Consider the following 19,661-nt stretch of genomic DNA (forward strand, 5'->3'; position numbering starts at 1 on the left):
AATATTAAAATAATATCCTGCGGTTGCTTGTGAGTGAAGCATACAATGAATGGCCCTTCATTAGGGAAGAATTTCCTCAGCAGAAACAGTTTTACAACTGGGATCGGAAACTTTATCACAGTACTAATTATGTTAGGTCTTTCTACATATAAATAAAAACAAAGATTCTCAGATATTTTGTTTGTTTTGTACTTGTTTCATGCCAAAACAGGCTTTTGGAAATACTAGTACTAAAACACACACTTTTTACATTTTTTGTCACTGAAAGGACTCTAGTTACCTAAAACAAAGATTCCACTACTTGTGATTGTGTGTTACCTGACCTTTGTATTTAGGTATTGAAGCTGCATTCACAAATTCTCCATTCAACATTTTTATCTCCTTCAATAACATTGCAATTTGCAGTAGGCCAGAAAATATCCCAGAAATCATTAAGTGCAAGCTTAAAAATTGAGAATAAAATATTGCTGAAGCATATAACAGGGTCATTGTTATATGTATGTTGCTCTCTGATTTTGTTCTATTGTCATTCCTAGTCAATATTACCATTTCTGTCGCCATAGATTGCACAAAAATGCAGTTACTTAATTCATTTTTTTTTCAAAGTAGAAAAAATGGCTTTATCTAGAATCTAGTAGGGTAAATATTTCTTTGTGTAAATTTTAAACAGGTAGGAAAGCAGAATCTGGATGATGTTGGTTGTTATAGTTCCTGGGGTCAGTGCATGGATTAATGGGGAATGATTATGCTATTTGGACCCAGTGTTGGCAGTTGACTCTCTTGGGAATAAGGATAGGTGGGAATGATGGGTCTGCTCTGGATTTTAGATTTACTTTAAAGAAGATATATAACATGCCAGTGTGGTTTGAGTGTTGGATTACAACTCTGGAGACCAGGATTAGAATTCTTGCTTGTCCCTGGAAACTCACTGGTTGACCTTGAACAAATCACACTCTTGGACTCAAAAGCAAGGCAATGGCAAACTTCTGAACAAATTCTTCGATCAGCTTGCATTAGTTTCCCTAAGTTGGAAATGATTGAACCGTATCCCCCAAAAGGTTCAGCAACACTTGGGATGAAGGGCTGCACAAACACAACAAGGACCAAGTACCAAAAGCACAATAATCCCAATTAAACAGCTCAAGGGAAGATCCCAGGGGCTCACATGTCTTTACACTAATGCACAGAGCATGGGAAATAAACAAGACGAACTCCAACTTCTAGCACTACACCACAAATATGATATCATAGCCATCACTGAAACCTGGTGGGATGACTCCTATCGCTGGAATGTAGATATCGAGGGGTATAACCTCTTTCACAGAAACCGAACAAAGGGGAGAGGAGGCGGAGTAGCCTTATATGTCAAAAACTCTTATGCTGCAGAAGAAATTCAAGACAGCAATCGGGGAAACCAGCTTGAAATCATCTGGATAAGAATCAAGGGAACTGGGACTCAAAAAGATGTCGTTGTAGGCGTCTACTACAGACCCCCAAGCCAGGAGGAAGATCTTGATGAAGTCTTCTGCCAACAGTTGACCAAACAGGCACAGAAAAGAGATGTAGTAGTCATGGGCGATTTCAACTATCCCGATATTTGCTGGAAAACAAACTCTGCCAAGAGCACAAGGTCCAACAAATTCCTCGCTTGCTTGCAGACAATTTCATGGTCCAGAAGGTAGAAGAGGCAACGAGGGGATTGGCTACTCTTGATCTCATCCTAACAAATGCGGAGGACCTGATCGATGCGGTCGAAGTGGTAGGATCCTTAGGGGCAAGTGACCATGTGCTCCTGCAATTTGAGGTACAAAGGAAGGCCGAAACTAAGACAAGTCAAACCCGCATTTTGGACTTTAGGAGAGCTGATTTCCAAAAAATGAAGGAAACGCTGAGCAGCATTCCGTGGACACAGATACTAAAAGACAAGGGAGCTACGGATGGATGGGAATCTCTCAAGAGTGAAATACTCAAGGCGCAATTGCAAACCGTGCCAACAAAGAGAAAAAATAGGACAAGTGCAAAGAAGCCAGAATGGATGTCCAAAGAACTTCTAACTGTGCTAAGACACAAAAGAGACATGCACAAGAAGTGGAAAAAGGGAGAAATCACCAAAGAAGAATTCAAACAAATAGCCAACACCTGTAGGGAAAAGGTCCGCAAAGCTAAAGCAAAAAATGAGCTCAGACTTGCCAGGGACATTAAAAACAATAAAAAGGGCTTCTATTCTTATGTCAGTAGAAAAAGGAAAAACAAGGAGGCGATAGGACCTCTTCGAGGAGAAGATGGGGCAATGCTGACAGGGGATAGGGAAAAGGCAGAACTACTTAATGCCTTCTTTGCCTCGGTCTTCTCACAAAAAGAGAGTCTTCAACCTCAGCAAGATGGAGTGGATGAGGGATTGGAGGACATCCAACCCCAAATTGGGAAAGAAGTCGTCCAGGAATACCTGGCCGCTCTTAATGAGTTCAAGTCCCCAGGGCCAGATCAACTACACCCAAGAGTACTGAAGGAACTAGCGGAAGTCATTTCGGAACCATTGGCAACCATCTTTGAGAGTTCTTGGAGAACGGGAGAAGTTCCAGCTGATTGGAGGAGGGCCAATGTGGTCCCAATCTTCAAGAAGGGAAAAAAGGACGACCCAAACAACTACCGTCCGGTCAGCCTCACGTCGATACCGGGCAAGATTCTGGAAAAGATTGTTAAGGAAGCGGTCTGCAAACACTTAGAAACAAATGCAGTCATCGCTAATAGTCAACATGGATTTATCAAAAACAAGTCATGCCAGACTAATCTGATCTCTTTCTTCGATAGAGCTACAAGCTGGGTAGATGCGGGGAATGCCGTGGATGTAGCGTACCTGGATTTCAATAAGGCCTTCGACAAGGTCCCCCATGACCTTCTGGCAAGGAAACTAGTCCAATGTGGGCTAGGCAAAACTACGGTGAGGTGGATCTGTAATTGGTTAAGTGGACGACCACAGAGAGTGCTCACTAATGCTTCCTCTTCATCTTGGAAAGAAGTGACGAGCGGAGTGCCGCAGGGTTCTGTCCTGGGCCCGGTCCTGTTCAACATCTTTATTAATGACTTAGATGAAGGGCTAGAAGGCATGATCATCAAGTTTGCAGACGACACCAAATTGGGAGGGATAGCCAATAGTCCAGAGGACAGGAGCAGAATTCAAAACGATCTTGACAGATTAGAGAGATGGGCCAAAACTAACAAAATGAAGTTCAACAGTGACAAATGCAAGATACTCCACTTTGGCAGAAAAAATGAAATGCAAAGATACAGAATGGGGGACGCCTGGCTCGAGAGCAGTACGTGTGAAAAAGATCTTGGAGTCCTCGTGGACAACAAGTTAAACATGAGCCAACAATGTGATGTGGCAGCAAAAAAAGCCAATGGGATTTTGGCCTGCATCAATAGGAGCATAGTGTCTAGATCTAAGGAAGTAATGCTACCCCTCTATTCTGCTTTGGTTAGACCACATCTGGAATACTGTGTCCAATTCTGGGCACCACAATTGAAGAGAGATATTGACAAGCTGGAATGTGTCCAGAGGAGGGCGACTAAAATGATCAAGGGTCTGGAGAACAAGCCCTATGAGGAGCGGCTTAGGGAACTGGGCATGTTTAGTCTGAAGAAGAGAAGGCTGAGAGGAGATATGATAGCCATGTATAAATATGTGAGAGGAAGCCACAGGGAGGAGGGAGCAAGCTTGTTTTCTGCTTCCTTGGAGACTAGGACGCGGAACAATGGCTTCAAACTACAAGAGAGGAGATTCCATCTGAACATTAGGAAGAACTTCCTGACTGTGAGAGCCGTTCAGCAGTGGAACTCTCTGCCCCGGAGTGTGGTGGAGGCTCCTTCTTTGGAAGCTTTTAAGCAGAGGCTGGATGGCCATTTGTCAGGGGTGATTTGAATGCAATATTCCTGCTTCTTGGCAGGGGGTTGGACTGGATGGCCCATGAGGTCTCTCCCAACTCTTTGATTCTATGATTCTATCTCTGAAAAAGGAAGACGCAAAATTATATTATTTTACCAGTCTTTCATGTACCCAAAGTATTATTTGATAAGAGGTCCACTGCATAGACCTCTTCTCAAAAAACAGATACAGTATTTTCAGGGTCCTATTTCTACATTTGGATTTACAAAACACAACTTTCAATTAATTCTAAACCATGGCAGGTTAATTATTGCTTAAAGTAAGAATAATCTAACTTAAACCTTCCATATGAATTAGGTGTCTACAGGGGGGAAAGTCGCACTAGTATTTCTTGATTGTCTTGATTTACATTCTTTAAAAATATCTTTGAACTGCTACGTTATGAAGCTGAGTAAACATTCTTGTTTGCAGTGAACCAGGAAATAATTTTGAGTGTACTTCAAAAGCAGAATCCTGGTTGTGTTTACTCAAGAGTAAACACGGTGTGTCCATAGGGGTTGACTGCTTAATAAAAGTGGTTGAATATTCAGGGCAGGACTTTGGAGATGAAAACCCTCTCTGCTGAGTACATACTAAGGAAGATAATAAGTCTGGATTTTGTTGCATTTCTCCAACCTTTCGTGCAATTTCCTCCCTGTTTTATGCGGATAGTGAGGCACCATTTTTCTTTCTCTTATGGAAATTCATATTTTTTTTACACATTTCCAATTACAGAGTGAGTATACCTTATCCAAAAGTGTGTTGTATTTTGGATAATCCCTCCTCTCCCCCATTTTCGAATTTCCTGTATTTGCATGTATGTATATAATGAGGTATCTTGGAAATGGGACCCAAGTCTGAATATGACATTAATTTATGTTTCATATACATCTTTAACACATACCCTAAAGATAGTTTTATTCAGCATTTAAAAATATTGTTCATAAAGCAAAATGTGTGTATATTGAACCATCAGAAAGTAAAAATGACATTATCTCAGCTACCTATATGAAAATTTTTGGATTTGGGAGTATTTATGAATTCAGAATTCCAGATAAAGGATGTTCAATCTGTATATGTAGTTTTCTAGACATTTTGCTTAATGCATGCCCTTTAATACAGCTTCCCTCCACTGACTAATACAGTTTGGTTCTCGGTTTCCAAAGATACATATTTTGAATTGTATGCATTTATTTATAATTCAGAAGTGAACAAGAAGAAGGAAAAATCTACCACCTGGTTTCTTCATGATGATGGGAAGGTGAAAAATACATGGTTATCTTGCAGACTATAAACTGGATTAATTCATTTAATACATTCAAATTACTGCAGATTTCTTTTTCCTCCTCAATACAAGTTGCCATCTAAATTGTTGTGTGTATAAAATCATTGAGCCCAGAAATCTAAAATTTCCAAATTAGATATTTAAATAACAGTTTTTAGAGTTGAAGCCTTAACTTACTTCTCATACAGATGGCTATATCTACCCTACCTTTGGATAGTTTAAACACTGTAGACAAAAATATACCAGTATATTTTTTCCTTCAGCTCTAATTACAGGAGACTTTGCAAAGTACTTCGCCAACTACAATCCGTGACTCGTGGGTCATATTTGGTCTCATGTATTATGTAGATTTGCAGGCACACTGTGTGATTAATTCTGGGTATATTTTTGGGAGAAGAAATAATAACCGTGGAATTTGTCAGAGTAATTTGCATTTTACTGCATTACCTTTTAGATAAGAGTATTACTGTGTTCATTTCTTAACTAATAATATTTTGGATAACAACATGACAAAAGATTAAAAAGGAGGAGGAGTAATCCACAAACTGAAACTCTGTATGAACAATACTTTTCTCATTATTGTGTGGTGTTTTTAGAGTGCTCAGTTTAAAATCTAGTGTTTTGCTCTGAGATTAATGACAGGATTAAGTAGTGACCTAAAAAAACAGCATATGTGGTTGGACTTGTATTGTAAACAGATGTACAAGAGAAAATATCTAGGGGAATGGAAGACTGCTACTTGGATGACTGGCATCCCCAGAGTATCATCCATTTATTATGTCTATATTAGATTAGAAGAATACTGATTTTTGATATCTGTAATGATTTGGATTGATATGAAAGAGAGCATCTTTCAGAATATGCCGCAGTATACTTGTGATATCTTTTTGTAATGCTGACCAAGTAATGAATATAAAATTGGATTTGTATAGGGAGAATGGCAATTGCTTTAAATGTCTGCTTTTATAGAATTGGTTTCTTCTTGTGGAGAGAAAAGCCGAGGTATAAATAAACATACACATACACATAATAACAATAATGGAGCCCCTGGTGGCGTGGTGGTTTAAACTGCTGAGCTGCTGAACTTGCTGACCGATAAGTCGCCAGTTCGAATCCGGGGAGCGATGTGAGCTCCTACTATTAGTTCCAGCTAACAGTTCGAAAACACGCAAATGTGAATAGATCAATAGGTACCACTTCGGAAGGAAGATAACGCCGCTCCATGCAGTCATACCGGACACATTACCTTGGAGGTATCTACAGACAGCGCTGGCTCTTCGGCTTAGAAATGGAGATGAGCACTACCCCCCAGAGTCAGACACAACTAGACTTAATGTCAGGGGAAACCTTTACTCTACTATAATAACAGTAATGCTTTGAAACGTGGAATTTTCCTTTGTTAAAGAACACTTTCCATGAAATACTTATTAGCCGTTTAGCTGAGTTGTTGCTAATTGCATTTATGTTTAGCAGACTTTTCTTTCCCAGTTAATTCTTGAAATAGGTTAGCACTCCAGTGCTATAAGATGCTAAATTCTATAGAAATAACAGTGGGAACATATGTTTAAGAATGTAATGAATCAAATGTATGAAACCCAAGAGCCTTCCTAGTCCACAGTACTGTTTGCAAAGTGTCCATGTACTGGACACTTTGTGAGAAACCTTCCTAGCTGCTGGTGTTCCCTCAAGCAACTGGTCCATGGTGGTGTATTGCCTCTGGTTGTTGTTTCCGACTTATGATGACCATATCAATGATATTTCTGAGGTTGAGTGTGTGACTTTCACCTCACTTTCTGCCCCTGTGATAATTGGATTTTGAAACATTTGGCTTGTTGTGGAAACAAGGATTGTAGAGAAAGCTACAGTGGAGACCCCTATCCCCCTTGATAACTCTCTCAGGAGTGAATTTCCCTTCTGAGGGGTGGATTTCTCTCACTTCCTCTTGTCTCAGTCCCATACTTAACTATGAGTTGTTTGTAAGTTGGATGTTTGTAACTCAGGGACTGCCTGTATTTTCCTTTTGTATTGAGTCCTCCAACATTCAACCTCAATAGATTCTGAGTTCTTAGTTTTACGAGAGGCAGATAGAAAAGCTTTTCTGTATTTCTTCCACTCATACATAGTTAGACATACCTTTACCCAATTCTCCCCTGATTCACCTTTCTCTAATGCTAAGCAAGTACATAGTCTCAAACATTGTAATTCTTCTTCATATGGAAGTTGTTCTGGTCCTGTGAGTATTTTGGTTGCCCCTTTTTCTGGTTAATAATATCCTAATTGAGTAATGTACTGAGAAGTGAGTGTCCTCGCCTCCTAGATGTTATCATGCCAGTTCTTGGTGTGGCTCTTGCTGCTTCTGTTGAGAGGAGAGGCCAAGCACTCGGCAGCAAGATAGGCTTCCTGACAGCTGTGCTTGCAGAACACAAAAAAGATTAATCCACTCCCGGAGCATTTGTGGCATCTTGTTCTACTTACAGTTGAAAGGGTGAAACCTTGCCAGCTGGTGAAAGCCTGTTTACCTCCCTGGAAGGGAGATCTTTTTTCATATTGCGAAAGAAATTCAAATCTCTCAGTCTCTTTTTTAGGGATGGTGCTGAATGTACAGACAAGGAGGTCCCTGTGACAAGGTGTCTCGAACAATAGGGTGTTTGATCCAGATGCATAATACATGTTATCACATAAATATAGCAATACATGTCAGGTTTTTTGTTTAACTATATTTTTGGGGACATTTTTGAAGTAGGCAAATGTTGATCTCCTGTAATTAATCTTGGAAATGATGTTTCTCATTTGACTTCTAACCTTGCAGTTTAGAACCAGTTAGTTCTGTTTAGGGAATTAAATACTGAGCAAAATAATAGGAGTATTAGGTTGTACTGGTACTATATTTCTTCAATTGTAAGACACACCCTAATTTCAGTTCCACCACCACTGACAAAAATATGAGTCCATAAGATACACCTGCTATCCTAAGATACACCCTATTTTTAGAGATTTTTATATAGGAAAAAAATTCATCTTAGAATTGAAGAAATACAGTAGTTTTCTTGCCCTTCTCTCTCTCTCTCTTTTTTTTTTTTTAGATCCAAGGCAATTGCAGAAATGCAGCAAAAATTTAAAGGCTCAGGGTTGTTGTTACCGCTGTTGTTGTTAACTGGAGGTGAAGACATGTCATTCACCACATGCTGTTGGACTACAACTCCAAGCATCCCATGCTTTTTTCTAGGCTTCGACAGTGTAGAATATATCTACACTGTCAAATTAATGCAGTTTAATACCACTTTAATTGCTATGGCTCAATGCTGTGGAATCATGGTATTTATCTTTTGGGTGAGGCACCAGCACTAATCGGGAGAGAAGGCTGAAGACCTTGTAAAACTACAATTCCCATGATGCTGTATTATTCCACCATGGTAGTTAAAGTAGTATAAAACTGCAGTAATTCAATGGTGTAGATGCACTCTAGATGTACGGAGACCTTTTCAGTAACATTTGAAGAGCTGTATGATTCTAAGTGCTCGTTTAAATTAATGAAATTATATTTTGTAGTTAGCAAAAATAGAGAAACATTTTGCAGTAAGGCAGAGAGTACAAACATTTTATGTTTGTGACACACTTTTTAGTCATACATCATTTTGTGACACAGTAATTGGCTTTACCAGTAAAATGGAGGTTTAACCAACTGCTTATAAGAGATATGAACATATATGTAAGTTAGAGAAATGTCACTCATTTGGTTGTTTTGCTATTCAGATTAGATCACTGAAAAATCTGAGATACAGGGATGGGATATCAGAGGACAGAGTGAGAGTAGCATGTGTAGGTACTTGGATGAAATAGACCACTGCTTCTTAAACCATGGGTCTCATACCCAAATGGGGTCCCTGTAGCTCAATGTTGGGGTCACAAAAACTTTGGCAAGAGTAAAACTTTTCCGAATGCCATCCATTTACACCAATCTGTTAGCAACAACACTCAACAACAATGAGCAACAGGGTTCTAAACATTTTATTAAAGGTATAAAGAACTACATTTTCTAGATAGAAAAGTTGGGGTCTAGACTATTTAACTAAATCTAATTAGAGATTGGGTTTATTCTCCATTTCCACCTAACATCAAACAAAAGGAAAGTCTCAAAAACTACATTCTGCATTCAACTTACAGAAAGACTTAGGGAGGAGAACTGGAGAGCACAAGATCTTGGGGGCTTAACACAAAAAGTATTCAACTGAGAACATCACTCTACTTCATCATGAGATGGGCGGAGGGAGTAGAGAGTGAGAAAGGCAGACAGACAGACAGAGCAAAAGGCATTTGGGGAAGAAAATGGGGAAGGTCTTTCTTAACCTAATCTTGTTTGCTCCCATTCTATGTTGTAGTTCAGCCCTTGATTGTGCTTGGTACTCATGGTAATGTGGACATAAGTCATGGGGATTCTGGGCCTGCGAGCCATCATGAAATTTTAAGTCCTGAAAATGAGCAGTTTATATTTCCAACAGTCAGTGAAGGTAACATTCCTCATGGTGCAGAGGAGCTGTTCTCTAGAGAAAAGAGTTCTGAGGCTGAAATCCCAAGTGCAGAAAATAATGAGTTGCTAGATAATGAGCTGGTAGATAGGAGACTTAGTTTTCACAAACTTTGGGCTGCTCAACAGAACCTCTGAAGGTCACAGCGCCTCCTACAGAAGAGACCCATAGCAGAAACTCATGGAGGAGGCATGGCTTCATGTCTTTATTAGACATATTCTGGCCATTTTGGTCAACACTGGTAACTGAGACAACAGCTTGTGCCAAGTCCTAGTCAAGCTTTCTGAGGGAATTCTAGTTTCATGTCTTTGCTCCTGTTTCATGCTTCCAAGTTTGGAGGATTGTTCCTGGAATTTTGCATTGGATTTTATGCTGCCTTGTATTTCCTAGTTTTCTTGCATTCCTGTGCTGGATATCCTGCTGCTTTGGGATTTTGGATTACTCTTGTACCTTGAACTTCGTGGACTATTTTACACTTATAGACTTTGAAGTTTTTACTGTTTTTGCTGAAGTGGATTTTATATAATCTTCAATAAACTGCTTTGCTGATTTAACTTGGTAGAATATGGTAGTTAAGTAAAGAGGCGTTTCCTGTCCTGGAGTGCAACACTCTGTTTCCTTGATGAAGAGTATAGTCTTGGATAAAATGTGGTAGAACTTACTGCTGGAGGCTCCTCTTCTGCAATAACTAAGCCAGGCTGGGAAGGCTGCTGGCCTCCAACTCCTCCACTGGCTCTTCTAGCAACTCCTTGTCCTTATGCCAGAACTGAGCAGTAGCAGGAAGCATAAGAGATATTTATGCTTTGATAATGAATGTCTGGAGAGGGCTTTGCAACTGTATGCAGCTGAGTATGGTTACAGAGTTCCTAGGAACCCCATGATGTCAAGGTTACTGACTGTAGGAAGTCTGTAGTTGTCTTAGCTGAACTTAAGAAAGTCTGTAGTTCTGTTAGCACCCTTCCCCAAATGTCCCCATGTACCTACCAGCATGATGCTGCTAGGTACATGGGGACATTTGGGAAATTGCGCTTGTATGAATACCTGAATTCCATGATCCATTTGGCCTATTCCACTTGAGTAGGCTTTTGATTTGCTGCTAAACTGGGCCAGTTTAGGCTACATTGTTGGTACGTGCCCTGTTCAGTTCAGGCCATACTCAGCCCCCCACCCCCAGCAGTACATTGCTTTAATGCTCTTTTCTTTGATTCCCTGTAAAGCATAGAAATTGTAAAATATATTTGGCATAATCCATCTTAAATTAAGTGCTTCTAAACCCACGATAAAACTGAGTATATAGCTATGTCCTTACTGTTGAAAGTAATGGGATTAAAGTGTGCTTTATTTTATAGGCATTGTGGCCATTGAAACCTTGTTATAATGTATATGTGGATCATCTGTTTCGTATTCAATGTTCGAGCCTGTACCTGTTTATGATCTCATCACTTCATGTGCCAGTTGTTATAGATGATGCCATTAGGAAGATATGCAGCTTTAAAAATCTAATATATATATTTTAGATGTCTGATTATAGGATTAAAGTGGAAGGAAAAAACCAGCCATACTTAAGTTATTGCTATGATTTTAATTTATTGGCCCGTTGGCGCTCAACTGTCAGAATTCTTTTGTGTTCTTCATAAAAACAATAGCGTTGCCAGTACATGCAAACGATCCATGAGTGTTGTTCTGGCTTTCTTGATATTTAGGGTGGATGATGTCCCTCCTGGAATATCGCTGCTTCCTGATAACATTCTTCAGGTCTTGAGGCTGCAGCTGCTGAACTGTGTCCAGAAATTGTCGGAAGGACTGGAAGAACCACAACAGGCCTTGTCACTCCTCCTAGTCAAATTCTTCATAATCCTTTGCCGGTATTTTATTTAAACTGATTGTCTTTTTAGAGAAAACATAGAAGTGCTTTGTGGGGAGAGGCACCAGTAATTCCTCCTTCAGTCCAGCCAACTCCCAGTTCTTTTGCTTAACCCTTCATGAAGCTGCTTCTTTCTAACTTTTTCACAGCACCATGTTCCCACATTGCATGATTTCCATTCTCATAATCATGGTGTGACATCAGTTCGGAAGAATTTGGAGTGATATATGGGCAGGCCATCTGGTGTGAAACACATTATCTTTCCATATTTTTGGTTCTAATTTAATTCAGTTCCAAACATACCACAATGTATAGGTGACCCTTGCAAAGTTTGAATGATTAATGCTCTATTTCTATCTGCTTTTGGGTTGCGAACAATGTTGTTATTGATTAAATGAGGATTCTAAGGCTCATACATGGTAGGATTTCGTGCCAAATAAGAAGGTATGCAGGCTCTTAATGTGAGGTCACTGTGTTTTCACATACAGCACAAAATGCTTTTAGAAATCTTGATATAGATCCCTTCCTGTCAGTCTTTTTTGAAGAATGTTAAATCATGTTAAGTTCAGTTAGTTTTTCCAGAACTTACCTTTCATGTGTTTATTTTTGTTTCAGAAACTTGGCTAATGTGGAAGAGATTGGGACTTGCTCCTATATTAATCATGTCATTACGATGACTACCCTCTATATTCAGCAGGTAACTTTCTTAACTTCTCTTTTCATAGTAACTAATGCCTCTTCCAAATTAACTCTTGATCTTGCTCTATCACCTGTCACTCATTTTTTTGTCCATCCCACACCTACTTGCCATTACAATTGGATTGTACACTCCTACTGCATTGCTAGAGTTCAGATTTCAGTGCCTGGTTGAAAAAAGGCTTGCTGGGCAGAAGGAATTAATAAAAGCTGTTTGAATATTTTTACTCACACCAATGCACTGTAACAGTTCCACAATGACCTATAAGCATTTGGACATTTATTTAGGAGCAGATAAAACCACTCCAGGATTTTCCTTGCCTAAGAAAACATACACTGTGTCGCCATAGTTGACAGGTGACTTGAAGGCACACACACACATTAAGGCTATGAAAGAATAACTATCCCAGAAGGATGTTAATAATTCTGCCTGCTAATCTTAATGTTTGGGCCTAATTTATCTTAATTTATTGGGCCTAATTTATTTAACTATGTTAAAAGTTTGGGTGAAACTTGTCCAAAATACTTGGGACAAGAAATGTTTTGGATTTCAGAATTTTTTAGTATTTTGGATTACCCATATTTGCATATGAATACATAATGAGCTATCTCAGAGATGGGACCCGAGTCTAAACAAAAAATTAATTTATATTTCATATAAACAGAGCCTGAAGGCAATCTTATATGCAATATTTTAATTATAATTTTATGCATGAAACAAAATTTGTGTACATTGAACCATCAATACATTATATCAGCTCCACTGGCTGCCAGTTCGCTCCCGAGCAGAATTCAAAGTGCTGGCTTTGACCTATAACTCCCTAAATGGTTCTGCTCCAGCAAACGCATCTCCCTTTATGAGCCAGCTAGAACACTAAGATCTGCTGGAGAGGTCCTGCTCATGGTCCTGCCGCCTTCACAGGTGCGATTGGTGGGGATGGCCCCTCAGCTGTGGAGTTTAGAGTGGTCACCACCCTCTTAACATTTAGGAAACAACTTAAGACTTGGTTGTTCAAGCAGGCATTCGATGAATGACAGAAATATGGAAATATGGAAGTAGCTAAAGATACTCTGGGATCGATGCAAGGTCAAAAGGTTTTATGTTGGGGCTGTGATAGTTGTTATAGTTATAATGGTTTTAATCTATTGTTATATGTTGTCAATTTGATATGTGATGTTTTATACATTTGAGGCATTGAATTTTGCCATTGATTATATTTACCGCTTTGACTCCCCCCAGGGGTGAGAAAAGAGGTATATAAAAGCAATAAATAAATATATAAGCAAGCAAAGGTGTTACTATTCCATGCAGACAGTTTGGATTTTTTAATATTTTAGAATTCTGGAGAAAAAGATTCTCAACCTGTACCAGTAATAAATGTTGTATTTTCCACACTCCAAATATATTATTGTTAGAAACAGTTTTGTCCTAAATTTACATTGAATGTCCACTGTTATAAATGTTGAAATCTAAGATATTTCTACTAATTTTGCCAACAGTAGTGGTACTTGTTGTAAGCATTTGTGTATAGCATGCTTTACGTGTTCCAAGTTTTTTGAGTAAATATTAGTTACATACACAACTGTAAGTCAGTAAGATTTGTTCCCATATTGCCAGTGGGACTTAAGACTTAGAGAAAATGCCTTCCTTAAATTACTTTTTTTGGATTACAGCACCAGACCGTGCTGAAAGCTTTAGACTTGATAGTGCATTGCTGTTGCTAGACCATGTGCTGCTGCTAGCCTGGTGCCCACATTCATGAGGGAAATTTTACTTGAAAAATTATTTCAAAGCATTAAGTATGATAGTGCCCCCCCTTCCCCCCCCCCCTGCAAACCCTTTGGTGCTGGCTGACTTGAAAACATACACATAGCAGCAGTTTTTCCACTCTGGCGGCTAACTTCTGCCAGTTTTATCTCTAGTGCGAAGCTGCTTTCTAATTTGCGGAGGGGAATTCACAATCTGCTTTTTAAAGTCCTCTTAGTCATTCTTGGCTTTAAAAGTGGTTTGGTGGATGAACCTTGGAAAAATACACAGGAAAAAATATATAGGATTTGACCCAGAGGCACTTTCTCTAGTAGGAAATTTTACACCGACTCTCAAAACTGTTTTTGGACTCGGTCCATTTCACATCAGCTTGCTGCTGAAAGGCAAATTGTGAGATGAGTACATAGGTGGTATAGTCTTTAGTGTATTTCTTACACAGTTATGAAAAGAACTTACTGTACTTCGGATTTTCAATGAACTTTAATCTTTGCTAAAATCTAGGCCCTGATCAGGTGTTTGACTGTTGCTGGTTTAGAACAGGGAGGAGATGCTTCTGTTCTTCTAATTGTGCCCCTAGAGGCTCCTCATCTAAGGGTTAATATCTTTTTCTTCCTGGGACTGCATGCATGCAAAATCTATGTATTTGGAAGCATTTTGATGGATGATAACATCCCCTGTTTCTCTGTCTCTATTCAGTTAAAAAGTAAAACCAAGGAGAAAGAAGTGGCGGATCAAACACCCATAGAAGAGTTTGTGAGGCACGCCTTGGCTTTTTGTGAAAGTCTGTACGATCCGTATCGAAATTGGAGGCAAAAAATTGCAGGGTATGTGTGAAGCTAGTGTGAATGTTTTATTTTCTTTGAATTCAGTCTCTTCCCAAGTTTTTTTCAATGCAATGCAGTTTCAGGCAGTGCTGGAAAAAAATGATCATATTCCCCGTGAAAAATTGTTTTCTTTACATTAATAGTTCCCAACCTTTTTTGACCAGGGTCCACACTCCAACATTAGTACTAAAAGGGTTACGAAACAGTTTTTGGTCAACTTTAGATTTGGTTTGGTTATTTGGGGTGCTGATTCAGAAATTTACATTGGATAGCTCTAGTTTCTGGTACAGAATATTTGCCATCTGGTAGTGGCCATCTGCTGGCCCACAGAAAACCATATTTAATAATCTAGAGCCAATGTGATCTATCTAATGCAATTTTATTAATCAGCACCCCACATAACCCAAGGAACAGGCCTAAAAACGAAGACACCAAGGTGCCCCCTGCTTCCAGACACCACATGGAACAGCTCCGCTCAGTGGGAGGGAGGAGGAAGAGAAGCAGCAGTCAGGAAGCTTGCTGTCAGGCCTTTTGTGGCTAATCAGCCTCTCTCCTCCCAACATCCCCGTTGCCTCGGCACTATAAGAGGCTTTCGCAAGACCAGTCTCTCTCGTTGCAACGATGTAGTAATGGTGAGGCTGCGGACCATACTTTAGTTCTTTCGAACCACTGGTGGTCCATGGACCACAGGTTGGGAACCACTGCTTTACACCAAAGATCCAGTTGTTGTTTATTCAATGATTGAGGCCCCAGCAGTGCCTGTCTTTCAAGCACTGTCCCCTCAATAACACAGAGCGGATGAAATCTGATTTTTGTGAATGTGAAATTTAAAAAGTGTCGAAAACAAATGAAATGAAAGCTATTACAGCTACACATCAGCAAAAGAAAGTTGAACCTTTGATGTATGATATATCAGGTACAATTCTCTTTAGCATGTGTCCTGAGAAATGTTCTCTTTCAGTTATAGTAATTTTAAATTAAATATATGGAAAGTAATATATATGCTGTTCCCTTTATAAAATTGCATTTTTCCAGAAAATATTTTGACATAAAGTCTTGAATGTGTTTGAGTATCACATTTAAACCAAATGTGCTAAATCAGGCAACATTATTTAGACCACTGGGATATTTTCCAATTCATTGCTGTTTGTAATTATTTGACTGTGGTCATTCTCTACAAAGCTACCTAACTACTAATTTTCTAATGTACAAAGCACCTTTTTTGATGCAGGCCATGATAAACTGCTTCTGGGATTTATAAAACTTAAATGGTAAAGCCATGTAATCTAATTTTTTCCATTCCTACCTAAAAGTAGAAGATGTAGAAATAAAGTCACGCCAAACAGTATCTTAGAAACATTGAAAATACCACTGTGTGGAATACTATTTGATTTACTTTGAATAAAGAATTGCTATGTCGTAAATAACTGCACGTATTCCCTAATACCGTGTATAAATCTAAATAAATTTATTTTTTCTTTAAAAAAAATTATGTAGGCGAATTATGACAACTGTTGAAAAAAGCAGGCAAAAATACAAACCAGCTTTGCTCACAGTGGAGTTTGTCCCTTTCTTTTACCGTGAGTATCACATGTTAGTGTTCATGAGGATCAATGTTTATATTATTATATAGGTGTTTATAGGGTAAGATTCACTTTTAAGGAACGAATTTTTTGCTTCCCAAGTGTTGAAAATATATTTAAATATATCAATGCCTTGATAAAATGAAAAAATTGTCCTTCGAATACATATTGTTGATGTTTGTGTCTCTGTATAAAATAGTACTGTATAAAAGAATATGCACGCAAACAGTATCTGACTTAAACTGAATATAATCAGTTTCAATGTTCCTAACAAGAAAAATGTTTTTTTTATTCACACTTTTGAAAGAAAAATCTTCAGGATTAAGGATTTGGAGATGTTAAGTGTGTACCGCTGATGGTTCATTGAGCTCTAATGTGGAACCTCCTATTTACTCTTATGTAAAAGCTATTTGCTTTTAAGTAAAGTTACATAAAAGTTTTAAGTTCTTAAATACAGATTTTGTTTCAATAGTCCCCTTGTTATTAGAATTGAGCTTTTTTTTGTAAGATAAAGTGGTGGCATTTTAACGTTGCTGGCTTATTGGGAGTTTCTCATGTTCCTAATTCCAAACAAAATAATCCTTTCAGTTTTGATTGCAGCTGGTTTATATGTATAGGGTATTGCTATGGCAACAGCTTCCAGGTTAATGTTTATAGCTATGAAAAATTCCTTAGGCCACTTGTTATGCCAGGTATGGCAAGAGAGCAAAAATACAGTGGAGTGGTTTTTTGGAGGAATGTGTCAGGCCTGACCCAATTTTAGCCAAAAGGAGTTGAGCCATCCCAAAAATAGCCTTGATCGCATGGAACATTTAGTCACCTTTTGCTGAGTTAAACTTAAATGTTTTTCATGTTAACAAGTACAAGCTCTGGGGACCATTTTTTCAGATGTCCTGTTTTAAACCACTACAAGGGAAACGACAGGGAGTCTTGGACATGTGAGATCCACCCCCTTTAACACATCAAAAATTTCTATTTCTATTTTAGATTTACCAAAGTTTAGCATTGTGGGTGGACTCTATCATTGTGTTCAGTCAACTTTCTTGTTGGAAAAAAGTTCTCTTGTGGCTTATGGTCATATATATTCCATGTCAAAAGCATTGCATAAATAAGTATAAAACTGCTAAAAAATATATAGAAGGAGCACAAGCGGCTAAATCATTTTTGACCAAAACCGGGCAACAGCAACCACGTTGTCTATAGCTTTCAACAATTATTCCTCTGTACATGAGGCAGGGCATAGTGGGCAAGTATACAAATATGGAGTTGTTTGTTCTGCTCCACAGTCGCACAAGGTGGAGGATTCTGTTGGGTGAGTGGGCTTATTAACAAAAGGCCCTCCTCATAAATGCACAGCAGAGTAATTTAGCAGCAGAAGTGTTACCCTGCACCAGTAGCCCAAAGTGATAAAAAGAACAAAAACACACAGATCAATGTTATCTCATCCATAGGAAGCTTTTCTTTGTAGCAAAATAATATGGTCGCACTATTTACAAGAACAGGTTTCTAAAACACAAATAAAGTTCTTTATACTTCTTTGCTTCCACGCTGGGCTTCTCTCTTGTGCAGATAAATAACTTCGCTCTCACAGAGCCTCTTCTCACACCAAAGTTACACAGGAGCTTCACACAGTAGCTTTTTATACACAGCAGCTTCACAGTGGAGCTTCACACACAATGGCATTCAACCTGAGGCTTCTCTCACTAAAGCTTCACGCACCAGGCCTACTCAAACTGAAGCCTTTCTCCCACTGAGGCCTTTCTCCCACTGAGAACTACCTCAGACTGAGGGCTAATAAACTACAGACAAACCTGCTTATATAGTACTTCAGCTTTTGCTGAGTCATTTCATCAATTTAACTCTTTCAGTGCTTGACTCACATTTTTCTAATTAAAAATACCTAGTTAATTTTTAATAATTTTGACAGATTATTCTAGATAATGCAATTTTACCAGGTTGTCTTTTGATCTGCCCACTCCACGTCTGAGTCTGTTCAGAGACTTCCAAGTTGCCCATATTTGGTTTGCCCCTGGAGGAAGACCCTCATGGGGGTCATCCATTTGGAATTTCCTGGTTTAGCTGCCCAGAGGGATACTCTTGCTGTTGCTGGGGGAACGTTAAGAGGAGTGGTGGTTCTCATGAGGCTTTTCCTTGATTTGAGTCTATTGGGAGGAGGCTGATAACCATGAAGTGGATGGCTTTCACAGTGTTCAACCTTATTTCTCTCACAGAGGGGCAATGCTAGCTAGCTGGTAGAGTTTATCAACAGAGCTTATGGTCATGGGGAGGGATGTAGAGTTGCTACCATTACTTTTAGAAGGGACAGAAGTGGCTCTGGGATTCACATGTGGCCTATAGCCCATGGCTTTCCTACTCCTGGTTTAGTATTTTGGGCCAGTATTTTCAAAAAGAAAAAAAGAAAATAAAAGAGGGGCACATATTTCTCAGCTGAGTAAACACTTTTAAAATTATTTTCCAAGTGGTCTCATGATAGTATTCCTATACAGTAGGATTTGAAGGTAAAGTGTTATTTATCAAATCTCTGAGCCATTGTTCTAGATCACATGTGTCAAACAGGCCAAATCCAGCCCTCCAGATGCTGGACTACAATTCCTGTATTCTTCATCATTAGACATTTATGACTAGATTAGAGCTGGTGGGATACAGTAACATCTGCCAGGTTGCAGTTTGTTCTGTTTAATCAGGAGAGTGGGGCCTGATTTTAGACACAAAGCTTCCGGATATGATATCACATTTGAAAATGTCCTTTAACAGTTCCCCTAACTCATAGCAACAAGTGATGGTGGGTTGTAATTCTCATTATTTCCAGTTCACATGGCGGATAATCAAAGTGATGGGAATTGTCGTTCGATAACACCTGGGGACTCAAACTGGGTAAAACCTAAAGAGCGCTGAGAGCGATGTAAAAAATATATATATAATTGGCCCTCTGTATCCACAAGCTTCCACTAACAGAAATGCACACACACACATGATCCCAAGAAATCAAAAAGATAAACATTTAATAAACCAGAAATGTAGATAGGAATTTAGAATTGACGTGGTGTGTTTGTATTCTCTGGCCTTCCTCAATGGTTGCAGAACCAAGTAAATAGCTATAAAATTAGTCATGTATAATGTTATGCTCTTATTGCTTGTAATGTTTGATCAAGAAATTATCCCTTTTTTC

General features: G+C 38.9%; 1 protein-coding gene across 3 annotated transcripts in view; it reads left to right on the top strand.

Moving 5' to 3' along the window:
- NBEAL1 (neurobeachin like 1) overlaps positions 1-19,661 on the top strand; it is a 134,184-nt gene that overhangs the window by 27,408 nt on the left and 87,115 nt on the right. For all 3 annotated transcript variants that reach the window (XM_060783047.2, XM_060783055.2, XM_060783067.2), the window contains exons 4-7: positions 11,440-11,601; positions 12,216-12,297; positions 14,761-14,888; positions 16,386-16,468. In XM_060783047.2, coding sequence (XP_060639030.2) covers positions 11,440-11,601; positions 12,216-12,297; positions 14,761-14,888; positions 16,386-16,468 — 455 coding nt within the window. The remainder of the gene's footprint in view (positions 1-11,439; positions 11,602-12,215; positions 12,298-14,760; positions 14,889-16,385; positions 16,469-19,661) is intronic.

The sequence above is a fragment of the Anolis sagrei genome, chromosome 1 (genome assembly GCF_037176765.1).
Source record: "Anolis sagrei isolate rAnoSag1 chromosome 1, rAnoSag1.mat, whole genome shotgun sequence".
NCBI classification, from domain to species: Eukaryota; Metazoa; Chordata; class Lepidosauria; order Squamata; family Dactyloidae; genus Anolis; species Anolis sagrei.